This window comes from Nesoenas mayeri, assembly GCF_963082525.1.
Source record: "Nesoenas mayeri genome assembly, chromosome: 3".
NCBI classification, from domain to species: domain Eukaryota; kingdom Metazoa; phylum Chordata; class Aves; order Columbiformes; family Columbidae; genus Nesoenas; species Nesoenas mayeri.
Window position 1 is genome coordinate 48,049,269 of NC_137544.1, and position 22,904 is coordinate 48,072,172.

General features: G+C 38.8%; 2 protein-coding genes across 2 annotated transcripts in view; one reads left to right on the forward strand and one right to left on the reverse strand.

Moving 5' to 3' along the window:
• AK9 (adenylate kinase 9) overlaps positions 1–16,022 on the reverse strand; it is a gene marked incomplete at its 3' end in the record, with an annotated part of 71,922 nt that extends 55,900 nt beyond the window's left edge. Inside the window, exons 1-7 of the mRNA XM_080341408.1 lie at positions 15,707–16,022; positions 14,099–14,228; positions 12,583–12,646; positions 9,360–9,412; positions 9,179–9,275; positions 5,154–5,266; positions 580–753 (exon numbers count right to left, since the gene is read on the reverse strand). Of these exons, the coding sequence (XP_080197534.1) occupies positions 580–753; positions 5,154–5,266; positions 9,179–9,275; positions 9,360–9,412; positions 12,583–12,646; positions 14,099–14,215 (618 nt within the window). The 5' untranslated portion in view covers positions 14,216–14,228; positions 15,707–16,022. The remainder of the gene's footprint in view (positions 1–579; positions 754–5,153; positions 5,267–9,178; positions 9,276–9,359; positions 9,413–12,582; positions 12,647–14,098; positions 14,229–15,706) is intronic.
• A 279-nt stretch (positions 16,023–16,301) lies between these two features.
• The window catches only part of FIG4 (FIG4 phosphoinositide 5-phosphatase), a 67,482-nt gene continuing 60,879 nt past the window's right edge, over positions 16,302–22,904 (forward strand). The window contains exon 1 of the mRNA XM_080342451.1: positions 16,302–16,512. Within this exon, the coding sequence (XP_080198577.1) occupies positions 16,447–16,512 (66 nt within the window). The 5' untranslated portion in view covers positions 16,302–16,446. The remainder of the gene's footprint in view (positions 16,513–22,904) is intronic.

Consider the following 22,904-nt stretch of genomic DNA (forward strand, 5'->3'; position numbering starts at 1 on the left):
AGAAATAAAATAATGTACTAAACTAATTTTTGTCTTTAAGTAAAGTAGCCTTCCAGAGTATTGCAATGAATATTAGCCCAGTGATTGCTGACTGTGATCCAATCCTCAGGAAGCCTAGTTTCTGCAAATTTAGATGATTATGCCTAGAACTTGCACTGATAAGTCTCTGGCCCGAATTACAGACCAGAACAATTCAACTTGAATTCAAAATTAATAACTTCATGAAAAAAAGAAAAAAAAAGAAAAACCATTTGTAGTAGCCTAACACCAAAACCAGAAAACAAGCTGGTATCCTGCAAATACTAGTAAAAATTGCTAAAATAAATATTCCATGACTTCTAAGTTAGAGACTGAATCCAGGTTAAGTTATACAATGATTACTATTTTCTGTTGTTGAAAACTACTGTTTAAGTGTTATCCCACATCTCTTAAAGCAGAACAGAAACTAAATTAAGACCAGAGTTCAGTAAAATTAATTCATAATGTAGTATGGTGATATTTTAGAATACTGAAATCTGTTCTGCTTTGACTAGAGTACGTTATAACACTTTGTACTGTTTAGAAATCTGCAATCTTCACCTCTTCTTCTTCCTGCTCTTCATCTTCCTCTTCATTGTCTTCGTCAGGCTGAACTTCCTTTTTCTTATGCTTTGCAATAACATCAGGATCCCACTGGTTCCTCTGATATACCTGCCCTGAATCAGGGTGTTGCCTTTGTCCTGATATTCTTTGGCATAAGTCATAGTCTGAACACTAGCAAGGAATAATTAAAAGGAAATAATGTGTTTATTGTACTGCTATAATAACATTATATTCCTGAAACTGCAGAATCAGGGGTAGGACTCTGGCAAATATCTGAATTCACAAACAACTTCTCCAATCACATTCTAAATAAGCACAACATTTTCAAAAACAGTGTATATTAAAGAAAGACTTAAATGCTTGCATAGCTTTACCCCATCAGCATTCTACATTCCACATCAGGAGCATAGCCACTACTTGAGCATATTTTAGCATGCAAGTTATACCTTGTAGTATGACAAGTGTAGGTATTTTGCGGACAGGCTTGTGATTGCTCTTGCAATTAATGCTGAAGTGGTTTGGACTTGGCTGAGGGACCTGGGGGGGGTTCAGTCTGGAGAAAAGGAGACTGAAGGGAGACGTTATCACTCTTTACAACTACCTGAAAGGAGGTTGTAGCATGGAGTGTATTGGTCTCTTCTCACAAGTAATAAGTGATAGGACGAGACAAAACAGCCTCAAGTTGCACCAGGGGAGGATATTAGGAAAACTTTATTAACAGAAAGGGTTGTTAGGCATTGGAACAAGTTGCCCAGCGAAGTGGTTGAGTCACTATCCTTGGAAGTATTTAAAAAACATGTAGATACGGCATTTAGGGACATGTTTTAGTGGTGGACTTGGCAGTGTTAGGTTTACAGTTGGGCTTGATGATCTTAAGGGTCTTTTCCAACCTAAATGATTCTATGATTCTAAGATACAGTCAATTTTACTAGGTGCCTCTGACTTCTCAGAGTTCTACTATTAAGCATAGTGCCATTGTCTCAGAGGCTAAATAAGTTCAGTAGTTTGGAGCTCTGGAAGAGTAAGTAATGGTCTTTCCATAAAAAGCCCTGCAGACACAGATTTAGTTAATGTTAAACACGGATAAATCTGTATGTGGTCTGTGGTGGTGAAATCATTAATATTTAATATTTGAGAGGTTTGGCTAAGAAGTTTATCCTAACTAAAAGAACATTCCTTTCAACTAAAAGCTAACATGACTTGATGATTATGTAGGTCTTTTCCAAACAAAACAATTCTATGATCCTATGATTTTAACAGTCTGTGACTGTTTTCACCTCCTCACTTCCGAGCTAAGACAATATCAAATGAGCCACTCCTATAGGTGCCACCAAGAACCTTTTTTCTACATTGTCACATTATATACTGTTTGATTCCTTCTTGGAATTGCAGCTGTCAGCAAGCTACTTAAGGAGTCCATCCACTCCAGGGATGGATACCTGAAGTTGTTAACACTGAAAGCAGTGTTCTTCCTCACTCTTTTAAAAAACAAACAAACAAACAAACCCCAACAAAAATTGGTTTGATCCCTTCAATCACTTAGCAGAGAACAAGGGAGCAGAGGGAGATGCTGAGTGTTCACTCACTATGACCATATTTAATAAAGCGTCTGACCTGTCCTAAATTGTACTCACATTAATATGCACTTGGAGTCCCCAGATCTCCAACAGGTCTTAAGATGGGTACCTGAAAATTCTACTGTGGAACTGGGGGTGTGGCACAACAAACAATAAATAATTATTCTTCCTTCCTAAATCACTAACACCTATACTCTTCAAACATATATGAAAAGCCTGAGGTAACGAGAAAATCACAGGATCAAAGAATCACAGAATGTTAGGGATTGGAAGGGACCTGGAAAGATCATCTAGTCCAATCCCCCTGCTCGAGCAGGAACACCTAGATGAGGTTACACATGAAGGTGTCCAGGCACGTCTTGAATGCCTCCAGAGTAGGAGACTCCACAACCTCCCTGGGCAGCCTGTTCCAGTGCTCTGTCACCCTCACTGCAAAGAAGTTTCTTCTCATGTTTAAGTGGAACCTCCTGTGTTCCAGTTTGTACCCATTACCCCTTGTCCTATCATTGGTTGTCACAGAGAAGAGCCTGGCTCCATCCTCATGACACTCACCCTTTATATATCTGTAAACATTAATGAGGTCACCCCTCAATCTTCTCCAAGCTAACGAGCCCCAGCTCCCTCAGCCTTTCCTCATAAGGGAGATGCTCCACTCCCTTAATCATCTTTGTTGCCCTGCGCTGGACCCTCTCCAGCAGTTCCCTGTCCTTCTTGAACTGAGGGGCTCAGAAGTGGACACAATATTCCAGATGTGGTCTCACCAGGGGGGAAGGAGAACCTCTCTTGATCTACTGACCATCCCCCTTCTAATACACCCCAGGATGCCACTGGCCTTCCTGGCCACAAGGGCACAGTGCTGGCTCATGGTCATCCTGCTGTCCACCAGGAACCCCAGGTCCCTTTCCCCTACACTGCTCTCTAATAGATCATTCCCCAACTTATACAGGAACCTGGGGTTGTTTCTACCCAGATGTAAGACTCTACACTTTAACAGACATTAAATTTTTCCCTGCCCAACTCTCCAGCCTGTCCAGGTCTCGCTGGATGGCAGCACAGCCTTCTGCCGTATCAGCCACTCCTCCCAGCTTCGTGTCATCAGTAAAATATTGTAGTTGTTAACATCAAATTGTTACAGAAACAGAGAATTGATTTCTACAGAAAATACAGAGCTTTTGAGATTGCATTGTTAGCAATAGGCACACTACGGTCATTTCCTGAGGTATCCCTTCAAGTATTACAATACTTCAGGATATTTCTATAGTGAGTCATACAGCTGACATGACTGCTAAATGACATAGCATATTTTGAAATACAGAAGGAGAAATTTGATTAGATATGGTTCTTTTTGCAAAGGTGCATATCCTGCCCTTTCTCTTGGAGAAACAAAACATCTCTAAATTGGTCTGCTAATGACAGTATTTCAGTATTCCCAGAGTTATCTAGAATTCCCTTCTTCCTTTCTTTTTCATATAATGAAAATGGTTATAATTTCAACGTATCTGTGGAAACAGCTTGAATCCACTGAAATCAAAGGCAAAATTATACATTTCACTTTGGGGCAGGGATTTTTAATGAGTATTCAATTTCAGTCTTCTTCCCAGAGGAGATGATGATGTAACTGCACAAAGTCAAGAATTCTCTTTTCATTCTAGTGTAGTGTATCACTCATCTATTTGTACTGTTGCACATGAAAGTATGCAACATATATTCCCAAGAATAGGATTTCTCACTCTCTGGTATTAAAAGAAAAATTGATTTTCTGTAGCTGAAAAAATAAAAACTGCCTGAAAAGTAGCACAAAAATATATTTCTCTGATGTTTAAAGATCTTTCCATTAGCATTAAAAAAAAGGTTTGAAGTAGGCATTCACAAATTTTCATTATGCATGATCAATCAAATTAAGTCTCAAAAGTAGGGAATTAAAACAAACGTGGACTTTAATCTGGCAAAGTGATAGACTAGGGCCACACACTGAAGCTTAGCACCTGAGAAAACACATAGATATGACAACTAGAATCAAAAACCCATTGAGAATGCAGCACAACAGAGGCAGACTATTCAGAGTTGCCCCAGCAGCTCATTCTGCACATTCAGAATAACAGACAGAAATAACCTAGTTGATAATAAATAAAACATTACAAGAAGAAGGGCCTGAACCCGTGTTCATGATTATACATACTTTGTCTGTATGGAGTCTGGCAAAGTTTGGTGTGGACCAGCCAGTGGTCTCAGTCAGCCAGTGGGCACAATCTAGAGACTGGCACTGGACAAAGGCTTTTCCCAGCAGGCAGTTTGGACACGGCCACCTCATTGTGACTAACAAGACAGGTTAGCTGTGTTCTGCCAGACCCGTTGGCCTCATGTCTGAAGAGGTGCTCTTGTTTTGTTTACTCACAGGGACATATCCAGCAAGTCCATTATTTTAAGTTACACTGAGAAAGTCCTCTTAATCCTACACTAACAATGATTCATGTTTCTCTGGTTATATCAGTCACTTTTGTAAAATATCTGGCATGTCACATTACTACTCATGAAGAAACTGAGATTTGTAAAGCAGAGGAATTAATAATGACTAAGATGCAGTTTCACAATTGGTGAGTAAAAAATAAAACAATTTGCTTTCTAACTTCCATATGTGAAAAAGTTTCTTCCTGAAGTATATGAATAGCAGATGTACCTGTTCCAAAAATTGCATAATAATAGTGTTATTCAATGTTTTATTTTCTTGAAAACCTCTATCTGCTAATTGGTAGAAGTGCAAAGACTGTAACTGCTACTGAAATTTTAGGAAATGGTTATTATTTTGCACGAGCAATGCTTATAATGAAACAAACTAGTGTAATTCCATTCCAATATAAAATACAACAACTTATTGTTCCTCAATAAATACCATACTCAAATGTACACGGGAAAACATTATCTATTGACTTAGGAAGCACATGAGTCTACTAATAATTAGGAAAATTACTAGTAAGTTACTGAAGATGACATTACCTTAATGTTAATCAGGACATCTGGTTTTAATTTCAGATTCTTTATTTTTTCTATTTGCTGTGGAATAGTCATGTATTCCTCTGAGAGAGAAGGAAATCCACTGAGAACATAACCTGTCAAATACATTTTTTTGAATATATCTTTTAGAAAGTTATGTCAAATGCAGGACTAGTTATACTCTTCTCCTTTAAATAACACATCTATTTAGTGGCACAATTTTAAACCACATACATTACATAATACTATTAAAAAATAATACTACTAAAAAATTGTGCACCCATGTCTACTTCAGACAAAATACAGACAAAAATGTGTGTATTTTTCAACTTGATACAGGACTCTCAGAGTTTGTTAATTCAGCTGAGAAGTATAAGAAATATGCAGACAGTAAAGATCATATTCAGACCACCTGCTTCATGTGCCTAGTTCAGACATAGCAGTGCCTAAATATAACAAGCTTTTAGTGACCATTTTTTGCCACTAAAAGCCTTTACACAAAGGCATTGGAAAAAGTAGCCACTCTATGATACAAAGCATTCAAATGAAGTGTTTAGGCTTTTCATTCAACCTTTAAAGGTCTTTGCTTCTGTGGACAATAAAGGGAGTCTGAACTCCTCTCTGGGATACGTAGTGCTCTTGGATGTTAAACCCTCTCAAAAGGAGGCACTGTACACATAGTTTGCATACTGAGAGGCACCTGGCTTGCTAAGCATCCATTCACACAGGATTCATGATGCTGATCCTCTTTGGCAGACAGACACCGACCATATATGACAAGTACGGTGGTAATAATACATTTTTCCTAGTATTAGAGTGCTAATTTAACAAATTAGTTAAATTTGTGACTTCAAGTTCCTAGGAGAGTACTGTAACTACTAATGGCTGTATGCAGTATAGTAAGAGCTACTGTACAGCACGGAACTCAATATTCACGAGGCCAGAATGGGAGACTAAACAAGAATCAGGTAGATTTTACAGCCTAGTAATGAGAATGTTCCCTTAGAGAAATGGTGTATGCTCCAAATGCTTAGAATTTTATGTGATAACATTTAAATGCAAGACTATGCAGTATAAAAATATAGCAGCAGTCTTTGCAAGAGGTATTAGGACTGAAGATGACTCCTCCTTTGGGGATCTACTACCCATAGATGCAAAATTTATGGAAAGGGATAAGCAAGAGAGAGCATAATGTATAGTCATTCCCCTAGGAAATTAAAATCCTGGATTATAATTGTTGGTACCTTCAGGGAGTTCCAGCTGGTAGTGAGATGTGGGGAGTTTGCCTATGCTTATCAACATATCCCAGATAACACCAGCAAATGTGAGAGACATGGGAGTGTAACAAGGGAAAAGATTATCCTAAACTGTTCTCAGAGAGGGTGTTTGTCCCCAAACTGATAATGTTGTGGGGAGACTAACGATGAAGAAGTTTACCTAAGGCAACCATCAACCAGATCAAATAGTAACCAGGGGATTACCAAGAAACTTTTGAGGAGAGAAGGAGCCATCTTGAAAAGACACATTAAAATTTGTGTTTGGGGAAAGAGACCTTAAAATGAGGACAAGGTAAAAGAACAGCAGCCAAACCAGGTTGATGTGTCAGCACTACAACTTCTGCTGAGGCCTGACAGAGCAGCTTCCCCATTGGATGCTGTGAGTAACCTGCATTTCAACTACCAGATTGAGAGGACAGGGTTAAACACATAGTGACCCACACCTCGAGTGTATGCGAGCTCATGGGGAGCCTTCTCCCTGGTGCGTGCATCAGTAGAAAATGGACACAGACAAAGCTAAAGCACCCACATGTCCAACAGCAAGTGTGCTTAAACAGGTGAACAACCATTCTCAGGAAAGGGAACGTGTGCTTCTACCTTCTACCCATCTTTGAAAGAGGGTTTGCATGCATCGCCATGGAAGTCTGAGCATACTCTTTGGAATTAATTTTGGGAATGTGTTTACAAATGTGTAGGTATTTGTTAATATTTGGCAAGTGTCTAGTGCTGTGGTTTGTCTGTTACGTGGCTGACACTGAACCTCTTCACTGACCACCAGTTCACTGCCTGCCTGTTAATTACTTGCCATTAATAAATCAATAAACAACTTTGGTCATTATTTAAATCATACTAATTGAGCAGTTTTCCCCTGTGATAATGACATAGTTTTTTCCTTTGCAAATATTGTTTAGGTTAACATGATATGAACTTCTGGTTGTTTTTTTTTGTTCTATTTAAAAAAAAAAAAGGCAAGCATATGAGATACGTAGATATTATAATCGTATGCTTGTTATTTTCCAATTCTTCAGCGCCTATGTTATTTTAAAAAGATACACTGCTTATTTCAAGTAATAGCTTAGAAGCTTCATATGTGACCTCCTTGAGAAGCCAAAAAGAAATTCTGGTTTTAGTGGTTTACAATTTTTAAATATTATCATTTGTTATGGCACTTTTTAATACCGCCAGCACATCCATCTCCAACATAATGTGTTTATTAGAAGAATATAATTGAAAATAATCCCTTATTGTGTATACTGTTAAGAAAACCTGTATTTTAAAATGCTAGAAACTAAAGTTAAAACTTAAAAAATCAGCCTTTCCTACAACACCATTTCTAAAATCTCTAATGAATAATTAATAGTCAACTGACTCATTAGTTCCTGCTGAAAGCCTACTTAAGCTTTCCAAGGATTACATTAAGATAGTTGCTAAACAAAAAAGTGATTAGAACAAGAAAATAATTGACAAAAAATTGGTTTTGGAGTTGAGTTGCAGTTGGTAGGAAAAACAGTGAGAATGTAGGTTATTCTGTTCCTTGCTATGTTTGGGCATCTGTAATACAGAAAATGGTTTGGTTACAAGAAACAATTTCTCTATCAACTTTGCAGTCATGTTTACAGACTCTAAGTCCCCTGTGATACACACATCTTAGTCATTCATTATCTGACAGACTAAAAGAAGGGATCTCAGATAACACAGACACCTCTTCAGGCTTTTCTTAAAGTCCTGACATATGGATTAAGAGACTGGTATTTCTATCGCAACTTCTTCCCTCAAGTATTTGTTTCGCCATAATATCGTTGGGTTTTTTTCTCCCCTTCTCTTTTAATTTATTTCTTCCCTATTTCTCTGTCTTTTGCCTACTGTTTCAAAAGCCTGGTTTCACCAGGCAAGGCTATATCTTTTGCAAAACCGTTCAGTCTTGGACTAGGGAAGGAAGAAAACCCATTGTAATTAGAAGCTTATAGAAGCATGCTAGTTTTGAGAGCAGTATAAACTCAAGACATTCTTGGCACTATACATGTCTCTCTCCTATAATGGAAATTTCAAATAAAAGTCAGCACCAGAAAAAGACACTACATTATCATTTACTTTCTTTCCACTTAGCAGTATATTTTTTTCTCTTCAGGAAAGCAGGTTCAGACTCTAACAAGGTCTGAAGAACTAGTCTTAATAGACTCAAAGAACATAATCTTTCCTCAAAAAGAAGAAATATTATTACTACCAATACTATTCTTATCTAACTTACTGTCAGTGACAGAATGTAAAGGGAATAAATGACGTTGTAAGAAAAACAAGAAAAGAAAGACCATACATTTCTGCTGGGTTTTTGTGTGTGTGTGTGTGTTGTTATTGCTGTTACACAAGTACTCAAGCAAAAAAAAAATTTTTTTTAAATCCTAAAACTTTTATAACCAGATAATATTACCAACTGAGAGTCATAGTAACACTTAAAATCTGGGGCAAATTTGTTTTCTCAAAATTAACATAATATAGAATTGGTATGACACTTTCTGATCTCCCATATTGGTAAATTAATCCCAAAATACAGTCCCAGTTTATGGATATTGCACAACCTGAGGAGTACAAGAAAAGATGCTATCGTCCAATATAAAATAAATTATATTTGAGCACAAGAAAAGATGCTACCATTTAATACAAAATAAATTATATTTGAGCAGTAATGGATGCAAAGTGTGTGAAAATCATAGCTAGTTCATTCTAAGAAATTTAGGCTATAAATATACTTACCAAAATGAGCAACTTCTGGTGACTCAATCTTTTTCAGAATCATTTCTGTAACCAGTTCTTCAGAAATATTTTGACCTTTAAAAAGTAATTCTTGACACTAAGGTAAAATGCAAAACATAGTCTTATATAATATGTATTTCTCAAGAATGTGAAAAAACTTACTAGAAGATTAGACCTTTACCTTAAGCCCGTATTCTGTTTCTTCATTAATATTTGTTTGAATTACTTCTGAAGCTGAGAAAGCACATCAGATAGAATAAAAATAAAATAATTAATATAAATATTTTATATACAGACATGTACATGCACAGATATATACATTTACACACACATATACAAGTATGTATGTGTGCTTCAAGCAACCAGAGTATTTCTGAATGAACAGTCATTATATTTATGGCCATTATTATATTTTGTCCATCCAGAACCTGATGCCTTTTGGCAATATCTGGGTAGATGTTTTTCTCTACAATTTAGCCATATATATATATATATACTACAGACAAATGCACAACAGCAGCCTTGCAGGATTATTTTAACTACTGGTTTATATCAAATTAGCATTACTGCTGTGTAATCCAGAGCTGAGTATTTGAGCTCAAATGCTTCCCAAATTTTAAAAGCAAATTTTAGAAAAAGAACATTTTAGACACACAAAACCAGTTATTTGTCTAAAGGGCTTTTTAAAAGCAGCTTTAAGGGCTTTTAAAAAAACCCTTAAAAACCTACTCCTTATGTAGTCTAATTATCTCAAATTAAATAAAACACTAAATTTGACACCCATCAAGTTCAAAGGCCTGCCCACTGTCTCTGTGGACATCATAGCAGAACGATCCTGGAAGCCTTTACACACTTCCATACCATTGAAATAAGCAGATAGTCACAAAAGTTTTCAAGAACAACCCTTAAGGCTACATCTATACAGTTAATAAACTAGGCCAAGGAAAGGCCCTGAAGCCAGATGGCTCATGCCTATACAGCTAAAATATTTCTCCCCAGAACACAGTGGCTGTTTTCAAACTACTCCTACTAGTAATGATGACTGTCTCACTCACTGTCCTTCATATTACGAATGTGTGCATTTAGGAGAGCATTATTTGCCATGGGTCCCAACTGAGACAGGCAATGTACTAACAAACAACACAGAAACTGAAAATCAGAGCTCTACGTGGACCCTTGCCCTGTTTTATTCATTAATATTGCCCTCATTGGATAAACGGATAGAAAGTATTTTGTCCAATTAAAAAGACTGTGAACACCTTTCCTATTTCATAATTATCCAACTTTGATTAGTTGGAGCAAGTCCAGTGGGGGTACCAAGATGATTAAAAGTGCTGAACATACTAGGAGAAGCCAAAAGAACTGGCCTTGTTCAGCCTGGAGAAAACAGAACAGCTTTGATTGCTACCTATAACGACTTAATGGGAAGGCACAAAAACAGAACCACTGTCTTCACAGAAGTGCATCTGGGACAGGAAGCAACAGGCACAAGTAGGAACATGAGAAATTTCAATGGGGTAATTAGGAAGCAGTTTTTAGTCATGAAGGTGGTTGAACAATGGGAAGTGTTGCCCGGAGAGGCGGTGGAGTCTCCATCCTTGGAGATATTCCAGACTCAACCGGACACAGCCCTGAATAACCTTCTCTGGCTGACAATGCTTTGAGTAGAAGGTTGGACTCGGTAACCTCTGGAGGTCGTTCTTAGCTATATTATTGTGGGTTTGTATGTTGAATTTATTTGTTTCTTTCTTTTTTGATGTGGAAAATTTTAAAAAAAGCTATCAGCAGAAGTTGAAGGAATGCGAGTGTCTACACGTGTGCGTACACTAGACAAAAGAAGATTAAAAGATTTATCATGAGCAAAAGAAGAAAAGAATAATTCTCTGATTCTACCAGAAATAAGGCATAAAAATGCAAAAAGTGGGGTTTACATCAGTCACTAATAAAAACTTTCTAATGGTAAAGACTGTGTTACAGAGATAGACTGCCTGGAAATTAAAAAAAAAAATAATTTTTTTTTTTAAAAAAATATATTTATATATATATATAGTAATGGTTTAGATACCTTCAGAGAATGAGTTAGCTTAAGTACATTCCTAAGATCCCTTCTGATTTTGGCCTGATCTATGTTTTGGACCAGGTATTAATTTTTTTGTTGGACAATCTCATGAATTAAAAAGCTTATATCTACATAAGTAAAAAAAGACCATTATTTAAACTGAATTTTACCATATCAAAATAAGATAAAGACACTTCATTTGATAAATAAGCCTGTGTATTCATAGGAATATGAAGTGTTACACCATCCACTAGAGGGCTATTATTAGAACAACTGTACACACATACACTATAAAATCAGGTTTATAATTTGTTGTGCAGAGGCACTCAAGAAATTGCTTCATAGTTAAGATTATTATGTGCTTTCTTTTCTTCTACTTAAAACGATCATATTATTATGTGCTTTCTTCTACTTAAAACTATCATATTAGCCCTCAAACTAGTAGGACAAGTCTGGTGGAAATGTTTTATTTTTTCATTTAAAAAAAAAGTGAATTAAGCAAGATTTGTGAATTATAATGTCACAGGTACAAAAATATTACCAGGCCTGTAAAAAAAATACACATTTTAATTCTTTTAGTTGCTGCTGGCAAAATTAGTACAAAAGAAAACTGCCAGAGACTTATATTTTGTAGCAACCTATTTTCCCACTGAGGTGTCTCAAAAATAAACAAAAAACAAAACAAAACAAAACAACAACAAAAACAAACAGAAAAATCTCTAGTGATGCATTGATAGGGAGTAAGATAATGTTGTAAGCAAAAGAAAAGGTTTTACTCTACAGACCTTGAAAAATCTTCAATGAGACAGACTGTCAGAAATTGACATGGATAAGCTTAGACAATTAAATGATATCTTGTATTCCAGTAAACACATGAACACATGGAGGGAGAAATTAACTACATCTTCTGAAATAAGCCATCAGATATTTTTGTTTTAGAAATTTGAAAGTGCCAGCTCCCATTCCTTCCACTATTACTCATGCTGATACAGAAATCTCTGTGCTCTCTGCAATTCAATGAGTTACCTCCATGTGAACAAGAAGGGTCACATGAATCACCTTAAAGGACTAGAAAAGAATGTGATTATTATGTGTTACACGTATCCCCTTCCAAAAAAAAAACCCAAAACAAAAAGGAGAGGAAAGTTATTTTTCTAAGCCTCTCTATAACTAAAAGGCTGTTTTTCAGCAATTGCATTTCTGGCAAAATGGTTACTTAGTCCTTATCAGTAGTCTTTACTGCAATCAGAAGCATGCCATTTTGAATTACATCGAACAGAAAAGATATTCTAAACCAAAAGACAATACAAAGCGATGTAATATTCCCAATATAGTGTATGTTTACCTTCTATGCAAATGCATTTCCACATTTGTGCTAGCTTTCTAGCTAATGTTTTCTTTCCAGAGCCCTTAAAATGAAAAATACACACTTAAATAGGCAGAAGGAAACAACAAAAACCAAACATACAACACAATGAAGAATATCTTTTCATATGATAAAACCAACTAAAAGCCACCATTAGGATTAGGGCCTCTGAGTTATGCACTGGGTAAACAAACACTCTTTTTAATATGATCCTCTATTTCACACTGCCTAGCATTGCTGATATACTGTTACAGCCCTTTGCAGTTAATTATCTCCAAAGTAATTATACTGAATTTATTTCTAAGTAACTCTGTCTAAAACTCGGCTATGATTTGCCCACAAATTCCTATGAGAAACTCTTCAGGACTGAAATTTATTATCTTCAGCCTCCAAGCAAATTATGAAGCAAATCCGTTCAGCCATTTCTGAGTAAGATACATAGGGATAGCATTCTTTCACTAAAACAATGAATATGTAAAAATCGCCCCTGTTAGTCCACAAATCTGGTTTAGATATTGACAAAATATGTATCACTTACATGAATTCTGAGGAACCAACATAACTAGGAGTAATGAGGCATCTAAGAGTACAGCTACCTGAATGTGACTTTGCAAAACACACCATCTTCCACCCTTAGGATTATGCCCATTTTTCCCAGGGCATACAGGACCTTCTTTGACAGTCTGTTTACCCTAGATAAATTTTGTAATTGAAAAATAGTAAAAAAACCCACTAATAAATCATATTCTCAGTGTGTCAGCAAACACTCCAGTCTACTCATACCTTATACCTTACAGGTGTGATGAGAATATATATAATTTGATTTTGCTTTAATGACATTATGTTTTTAACTTAAAATACATATCTTAAATAAGATAGATGCTCTACACATCAGCCATATTAAAAAAAATATATTATAATAAATATAGAATATTTAATTCCTTGCCCTCCTGACCAGGCCTGTGCAATTTCAACCCTTTGTTAAAATTTGTTTCAATATTAAGCATCTACTGAAGGCAATGATCGCAGACACCTTGGTGGATTTCACTTATTCCCAAATATATGACATGTAATTACGTCAAAGTTCATTTAAATATTTCGTATCTCATTGCATGTCTGTTAGTCAGTACATCAAGCTGAAGGTTCTTTCATGCCTATTTGTCTTGAATCTGTCAAGTTTTTTAAAAGTTATAATACTGAAATAACATAAAACCAATCCAATTGCCAATGTGAAAAGAAACTTTTTGAGCAACATGTAACTTTTATTTACAGTAATAACACTTGTAATTGTAATCAGCTGGTCACTCAGGCCAAAAATTGGCCTCATTAAATGAGATCAGAATATTTACCACATTCTGCAGGATCTGCAAAAAGGAAAAGATAAAAAAGTAGGCATTTGATCTTTTTGGCAGTGTCACTCAACAAAGGTTTTGAAACACAAAGTAAAATTGTCTGCAGAATTTCTGAAGAAAAAAATGTCTGTGAGACATCTTACTGGCTTTCCAAGGACAATTAAGCAAGTGGGCTTGGACAACAGAAAGGATTTTTCAGCTTCATCTTCATCAAAGATGTCTGCAAAGGGCTGAGTTTGTTTCTCGTCTTGTGAAGCCATAAGTTATCTAAGACTAGGAGGAAAAAAAAAAGCTTGTTATAAAATACAGTAGCTTATATGTGGTTAAAATGACACATAATTAAAAATATAACTGAATAATAATTTGATACAAGGCAAATTGCTTTTTAACAAAAGCTGTTATAAGAAGAAAAAGCATTTAGAGAACATAGACAATGCACTAAGAATTGCTTCCAAAAAATAAGGGATTGTTTGAACTACTCCCAATCCTCAGCTGCAACTATATAGAGGTTGATAATGATTCTTCCTGACTCTCAAACAGACTGTAGATCTTGTTTAAACAGCATGCAGTTGTTTCAGTGCCTTTTCCTTCCTGTTCCAATTACTATAGTTGTAACTTCTCTCTGGTCCCTGAAATGGGCCATGGTCTTGCCAAGGCCCTCTGTGTGTGAGCTTCAGACACAGAAGAGCCCCATCATGGTCAGTGGAAGTACTTGCTGTCTCCATGGCTAAGGTATGTGAACAAGGCTTTGAAGAATCAAATCACAGTTCACGACCTGTTCTGTAATCCTCTCATAAATCCCAACTCTCCCAGGACTGCAAGAGATCGCACATCTACGCAACAACGTGAAACTGAAACAAGTTTCTAATTCAAGTGAGCTGCAGCAAATTACAGATGGGCCTTTCCAACAAACAGAGCCCAAAAACATGAAGCGTGGTTTGAAGGTGGCAAAACAAAACCTCGCTTGCTTTGGAGGGCCACTTAACTCTCAACTCTCCAACCTCCGCTTCCAATCAAATTTCTCTGTGTAATTTCTTTTGTTTCATAGTGTGTTGTTTTTTCACTTAAGGTAGTTTTGGATAGAGCTAGGTACCGTGGCTTTAAATGCAACAATTATCTCTAGTTCTAAGTTCAGATGTTACCTATAGTAATAAACAGAAAGATAGTTTTTGCACTGAAGTCAGTGTAGCCTCTTGAAAATATACAAAAATGGCAGATTAAAACATGCAGAACTACTGGAACTAGTAAATGGAAAAATTTGGGTTACTCTTGCTTTCCAGAATGTTACTTGTTTTCACCTAGGCCTACCTAAAAGAATTTTGATGGCTACGTTAATCTTCTTTCTCAGCATTGCTGGAAAACACTTTTTGTTGTTTTATTTTCAGCTAAGTTATTGCTATATGGGAGATGGGCAATGGAGAAACAAGTACAAGGGCAAAATTAATAAATTAAAAAATTAAAAAAAAAATTCCACTTCAGGATGAATATCTGAAAAGTTTGTTTTGAAACATCAAACTGAAACTTTATGACACTTTCAGAATAAGACCTTCTGTACACTAGGGACAGTATTTTAATATTAGAAAAAAAACCACCACCACCCACAAATCAATCCTCCCCTTCTCTCACGGGAACTCACTGGCTGAACTTTACATTTCCAGCAGTTTCACTCCTTCCCAAACCTTCCCAGTTAATGGGCGGTTCCCTAATTACAAAAAACAACCCAACCAAATAAATAAACCAGATCCCCGTACCCTGAACAAGAGCCTGGCGGAGCCTTGTTTCCCCCCGTGACTGGCAGGACAAAGACGACACCCCGCTGGGCGCCCCTCAGGGACGGGGCGGGCCGCCGAGCAGGGGAAGACAACGGCACTTACGTTGAGCGAAGTGCGGCGGGAGGAGGGGCACAGAGAAGGCACAACGGCCGCGGCACGCAGCCCCTGTGTCCCCCTGTAACCCGGGCAACCGGAGAGCACCGCCCCCTTCCCTTGGTTCCGCCTCCCTTATTTTCGCCCCGCCCCCTCAGAAGGGGGATGAAGGCGGAGAACCGGCCTCCCCCGGCGCAAGGGGTGGGGGACGACTTGGGAGCTGTTCCTGGTGCTGACTCTGCGTGGGGACCTGCCTGCTGCGCGTCGCAACCCCCAACGAGCGGGCCCCGGCGGGAGCAGCGGCTGACAGCGCTGCTGCTGCCGCCTCGCCTGCCCCGGTGCGGGGAGCTGCACCGCTGGGGAGCCAAGCGTGAGGCGGCTCCACCGCCTCCTCAGGTGGCGGCGCAGGCGCTCTCTCTCGCCCGCGGGGGCGCCTGCGCGGTGGCGTGCAGGCACTTCCGGCTTCTCCCCGTCCCGGCAACAGGCCGGTGGAGTCCGTCCCGCGTCCCGTTGTGTCCCTGCGCTCCGGCAGGAGCTCGGCTTCTCCCCCGGCTGCTGCCGGGCAGCCCCCGCTGCCCCCGCCGTGCCTCAGGGTCGGGGCAAGGCCCGAGCCCTGCGCGGCCGCCATGCCGGCCGCCGCCGCCCCCATGATCAGCTCAGTGCAGAAGCTGGTGCTGTATGAGACCAGGGCTGTAAGTAGCGTCTGCCCCGCCGCTCCCGGGGGCGGGGAGGAGCCCCCCGGGCGGGCTCCGCGCTGGGGGCTGCCGCTCCGCGCCCGGGGCAGAGCGGGAGGTGTCCCTGCTGCCCTGTGCGGGGCTGCTGCCTTTGCTGGCCTGCCGCTTGCCAAAACACTGCTCCTTACCCTTCTCTCTTTTATTTATTTATTTTTCCCGGTCACACATCCAAAATATATGAATAACCAAAGAAAAGCTTTTAAAATTCTTGTCTTCACTGCGTCTCTGCCTCGTCTGATTTAACCTAAGTGCTGTTAGTCTGACCTAAGCACTTTTGAAGCGCTCAAGTCTAGGCCGAGCTACACACACGGTGCTGTGAGCTCAAGCCCCCGGGCAAGGGGACAGCATCGGGGCTGCCGGGGGGACAAGTTTAGGCCCCCCCCCCCAATGCTGCTGCTGTTAGTGTGTGCACAGTGACCTGTGTGGTTTCTTTGTGTTGCTGTGGTTAACAGTGCTGGCTGGTGCCATGGTGAATGAAAACTGGGCAGCTGGAGTTGTCTGGAACTAAAGAATTAAGATTTGAATTAAGAATTTAAACAGGGTGGCTGAAGTGGTTGCCCCCCTGCACCTGTCTGTGTACAGCTGCTGAGAGATTTCAGTTCTCATCGGCTGAATGGGCTTGTGGAGCAACTTCCAGAGTTTTCAGTCTGACCTCTGGAAGGAAGCTGTTGAAGATTTTTAGCATTTTTTAATATTCTATTGGAGAAACTGTAGGGATGTGCTATTCACAATACTTTGTGCCGTGGGCAAAGAGGATTCTGAGGTTTGAGTGGTATTTGCTTCTTTAAACATGTGATGAGCATCATGTGTGTGTCAGAATCCGGTTCTTGGTGTAAATAATCTGAAGTAATACCGCTGTGTTTATCATCCTTTAGCTTCCAATCAAATTTCTCTGTGTAATTTCTTTTGTTTCATAGTGTGTTGTTTTTTCACTTAAGGTAGTTTTGGATAGAGCTAGGTACCGTGGCTTTAAATGCAACAGTTATCTCTAGTTCTAAGTTCAGATGTTACCTATAGTAATAAACAGGAAGATAGTTTTTGCACTGAAGTCAGTGTAGCCTCTTGAAAATATACAAAAATGGCAGATTAAAACGTGCAGAATTACTGGAACTAGTAAATGGAAAAATTTGGGTTACTCTTGCTTTCCAGAATGTTACTTGTTTTCACCTAGGCCTACCTAAAAGAATTTTGATGGCTACGTTAATCTTCTTTCTCAGCATTGCTGGAAAACACTTTTTGTTGTTTTATTTTCAGCTAAGTTATTGCTATATGGGAGATGGGCAATGGAGAAACAAGTACAAGGGCAATATTACACTTTAGGGTTCTGTCAGCTAGCTAAAATTCTCTAGGCCTCTCAAGTTGATCCTTTTGGTTCAGGAACCACAGTCTTTCACATCCAGCTAGTGGCAGCTGGCAACATCTGCTTGTATGAGTGAGTTTACCAACACTTTGCTGCATTCACGTTTCAGTAAGGGGCAGATCCAGCAGTCCTGTTTACAGCAGGAGACAAAAGGATTTGGATGAGCTATGGGAGGCAGTGGTTTGCAGATCAGCATGAGCTTTTTGAAATGTCTCAGCTGAGTAATGGTGTCTCAAAGCCATTTATTCAGTCACTTCTTGTGGGTAATGAAAATGGAGTATTTTCCCTAGGTGTGGTTATATTCTCACTTAAAAAATAAAAAAGTGCAAATTGCAGTGCTTCAAGTTTTGATACTGAAAATGTACTCCTTTTTTCAAAAGGAAAAATGCTATAGGAATTATTTTGGAGTAACTATTTGAAAAGCATTGATGCACAGACTCGTGTAGGTTAGAAGGGACTTCCAGAGATCATCTAGTCCAGCCCCCTGCTCAAAGCAGCATGATGTCAGGGTTGTGTCCAACTGAGTTTTGAATATCTCCAAGTACTGAGATTTCACAGCCTCTGTAGAAAACATGTTTTAGTGCTTGACCACCCTGTTTTTTTTTAAGTGTTTTTTTTTAAAGGGGGAGAAATTTCTTATATTAAGTTGGAATTTTACATGCTTCAACTTGTATCTGTTGCATCTTGTCCATCCACTGTTCACCTCTTGGAAGGCTTTGGCTCTGTCTTATCTACGCCTTCTTGTTAGATAGTTTTAGACAGCAATAAGATCCTGCTACAGTGTAAGCACATGACACCTGGAGTTATGTCAGATATGGGGCAACATGAAACTGTGTCCTAAGATTCCTTGTGGAGACCTTGAGTGGGTGAAGAAGGGGTGAATTAAGTTGGCAGTGGTGGGAGGAACAGTTACTTTACACTGATCACGCTGCTTATTGCTGTAAACCCCCTCTATGTTGAAGGAGGAACACATGAAATGGATGAGAAAGTAGAAATGGTTTAGAGAGATGGTGTTTGGTGGTGTTGTGGTTTTGGGGGTTTGTTTTTTTTTTGAGTTAAGCATTATTTAAATCAGACAGGAAAGGCTCTGGTAGCATTATTGGAGTCAAACACGAAAGACTTCTAGAGGTGAGGAGAACTGAATTCACAGTGTCAGTTGAAGCAACAGAGAACCAAATTCTGCATTTTCTATTAACGTTTATATTTAGAGTAGTTGCTGAGGCCTACCTTTTAAACTGGTGCTTTGCGTCAATAAATACCATGGAGATGCGAATATCATCTCCTGTTTGTCCTAGGGAGTTGAGGGTTTGTTTAGAAGTAGTCAAAAAATGAACTGAAACAGTTGTATTCAGATCAATGCCAATTATCTTTCATTTTATGCATATATTTACTGCTGAAATGCACGCCAGAGGGCAGTAAAGATATTTCAACAATATGACAAATAAGGAACAAAATATATTTTCCTTTCTTATTCAGGACAAGATGGAACTTTTGTGTATCCCTCAAATGAAGTCCACCTGAAAACTGTAGGTTAGTTTGTTAGAAATTGTCATTCCCCTGAGGTGACATGACATTGAACAAGTCAATTTTGCAATCTCTATAAAAGCAAATCACTTGCCTATCTTTCAGAGTATTATGAGGCTTAATTAACATTTTTTTATTCTAATCAGGTTCTTCTACAGTCATGATCTCCACAGTACCCAACTGACTTGTACAAGCTTATTAAGCAATGTGACTAGCATAATTACCTGTAGATTTTTCTACCCTTCTACCCAGGGGAAATTATGTGCGGGTTTTGGGGGTCATTTTCCCCAAGTCCGGTCTGTTTTGCCTGTGTTAGTTAATGATAGGCGATCTCTCTGTCCTTACCTTGACCCATCACCTTCTCCATCTTATTTTCTCTGCCTGTCCTGATGAGGAGGGGCAGTGAGAGGGCGGCTGGGGGGCTGGCGGCTGGTGGAGGTCAACCCACCACGCTTGCTTAGGGCTTGTGCTTTTAGACACATCTATGGGCTCAGCAGGTATTTTTCTGCAAGCATTTTGAAGTTCTTAAGTGTTTTCTTTATGCTATTTGCAGGTTTAAAATTTGGTTGTATTAGTGCGCTGATGTATTTTTCAAGTAACTTTTAGTGTGTTTTCACTTTTTTTTTTCTGCTGATTAAGCTGTGTGAAATAAATTCTTCACAGTGCTAACATTTCTTAATGATAATTAGTCTATACAAAGAAGCAAATCATAGTGTTAGACGAGGAGTTCTAGGAAGTAATCTTCTGCCCACAATTACTTTTTTTTTTTTTAAGAATGTTTGATTTCAGAACTATTACTTTGCCATTATATACAACAATTTGCAGTAAGAAGTTTTTTATTTTGTTTAGACTCCTTTTAGAAGAAGCTATTCTTATTGATTTGGCTGAATCAAAAGATTGATAAAAGAGGATATAAAGCCTTTCAATTAGATTGCTTTCATTAAAACTCAGTCCCAGGTGGAAGTGACTAATGATTGTTTCTATCTTGTGGTTGCTTAGTGATAATTGTGCAATAAATTAAGCTTCGGTCCAGATCTCATAGGCATGTACCTGCATGGTGCACTGCAGTGGTTGGTAAAGTGCACTTGTTAGCAAGTGTCAGCCAAGGGCAGACTAAACCTGGAAACAGGGTGTTTCATCTCAGGTGATGGTTGAAGGATTTCGGCAGAGCAGTATGAGGAGGTCTGCGCTGCTTCTCCTTGAGAACTGCTCTGTTGAGAAAGTACTTTGTTGGTCAAGGTTGTCTCTTTATCTAAATGCAGTGGCTTTGCTGTGGAGTGGAATTGCTTGAGACATTTGGAAAATGCTTCAATTTATGCAGCTCAACTTAGTAATAAATAAAATAAGAGAATAAGGATAGAACCTCTAAGAAAGATTTCCGTAGCTTACCTGTGGATTCTCATTTCTGCTGCTGTAATGATTTCTGTTAATCAAAATAGCAGTAAACAGTACAGTGCATTTAGTTTTGATTAATTTTACAATTACATTACAACCTCAGAAATTAATTTGTTTGATGATACATGCTCAGTGTTGTGTTGATTTGGTATTATTCTTTGTTCTTTCCTAGTATTCATGTGATAGCAAATATAATTGTGGTACTTGTCACTAATATGGTTTTATTTGTGCTTCGTATCTTCCGGTAAGACAGACTGATTTATTCATTAGATGCATAAATTAGGGAGCAGAAGTAGCTAATGCTGAAATGTCTTTTTTGCTAATTTTTTTATTGTTAGTTTTCATGTCATCTTTGTTTTCATTTTAGACCTTGAAGTTTGGGCACGAGCTGGTATATCATACAATTTTTCAAGTAATTCTGGGATTGTTGATTGTTACCCTGTCCTGAAACCTTCCCAAGCAGAAGTCTAATTTTGGGTTCCTAGTTTTGAGGACTTGTCCAAATTCAGAAGTTTTTTGCAGATGCTTCACTTCTTTATTACTTTCACACGAATATCCTCTTAATGTGCAGCGGGTAGGATTCCCATTTGCTAAACTGAGATTTCACATTGTCTGGCTTTCTAAGAAAGTGGCTTCTTTAAGTCTATTGATGTGGGGTTTTAGTTCTGTTTTCAGCTGACCTTCCTTAGTGCATTACACAGCCTAGCTTTCTGGTTTAAAAGAAAAACTCAAAATTAGTCCTTAAAGGACTTCAAAGAGAGCTTGTTAAGTACCATTTATTGTGGTGGTTGCTACCATAGTCTGCAGATACCATAACTATAGCAGCTGTCCAGCTGATGTGAGGGATGCATTTCTCGTAGCACTTCCTTGTGTTTTATTCATATATTAAAATGGAAATTGAGAAGTATCCAACTGAACTTCCTCAGTAACAAGTGTTTGCAACTCTATATACTTCTCTCTTCCTGTGTGTCATGTGCCATGTTCTAATTTTAAATGTGGTTTTTGGTCCAGACTGCTCTTTGGACAAGTATCTTAAAGTCATACTGTTCTATTATAATTTTATATATATGTATATATATATATGGTTTGTCTGTAAGCATAGGTGTCACTTTGAGAAGAAATTATGCTCATTTAATGAGCTGGACCCAGAGGGAAATCACTAAGCTGTATTGCAGTATTATTGACCACTTAGATTTGTTTAGCTTTAATTAATTAACAATTTTCTCCAAACAGAGCAGACGCACTCTCAAAATGCAAACTCACTTATCATCTGTGTATTATGAATGAGTATGATATTGCCCTCTGCCTGTTCACCTTCCACTTCATGAAGAAAAAGATAGTATGATGGTGTGCTCCAAGCAGGTGTCTGTCTTGGTGGTGTAGTGGTTCTCACTGGTGGGTGACACCCACTGAGACCACATCTGGAATATTGTGTCCAGTTCTGGTTCCCCTCAGTTCCAGAAGGACAGGGAACTGCTGGAGAGAGTCCAGGGCAGGGCAACAAAGATGATGAAGGGAGTGGAGCATCTCCCTTATGAGGAAAGGCTGAGGGAGCTGGGGCTCGTTAGCTTGGAGAAGATTGAGGGGTGACCTCATTAATGTTTATAAATATGTAAATATGTCATGAGGATGGAGCCAGGCTCTTCTTGGTGACAACCAATGGTAGGACAAGGGGTAATGGGTACAAACTGGAACACAGGAGGTTCCACTTAAATATGAGAAGAAACTTCTTCTCAGTGAGGGTGACAGAACACTGGAACAGTCTGCCCAGGGAGGTTGTGGAGTCTCCTTCTCTGGAGACATTCAAAACCCGCCTGGACACATTCCTGTGTAACCTCATCTAGGTGTTCCTGCTCCGGCAGGGGGATTGGACTAGATGATCTTTTGAGGTCCCTTCCAATCCCTAACATTCTGTGATTCTGTGACACCAGCAGAAGAGCTCTGTCCACCACCTTTGTGCCATTTGGTACCCTGCAGTGGGGGCTCTGACCTGTTCCTTGTCATTGTGATTTCCCTCTTGGGAAGCTCCGATCGTGGCACTGCGGGGGCTCCTGCAGAAGGTGTTGGGACG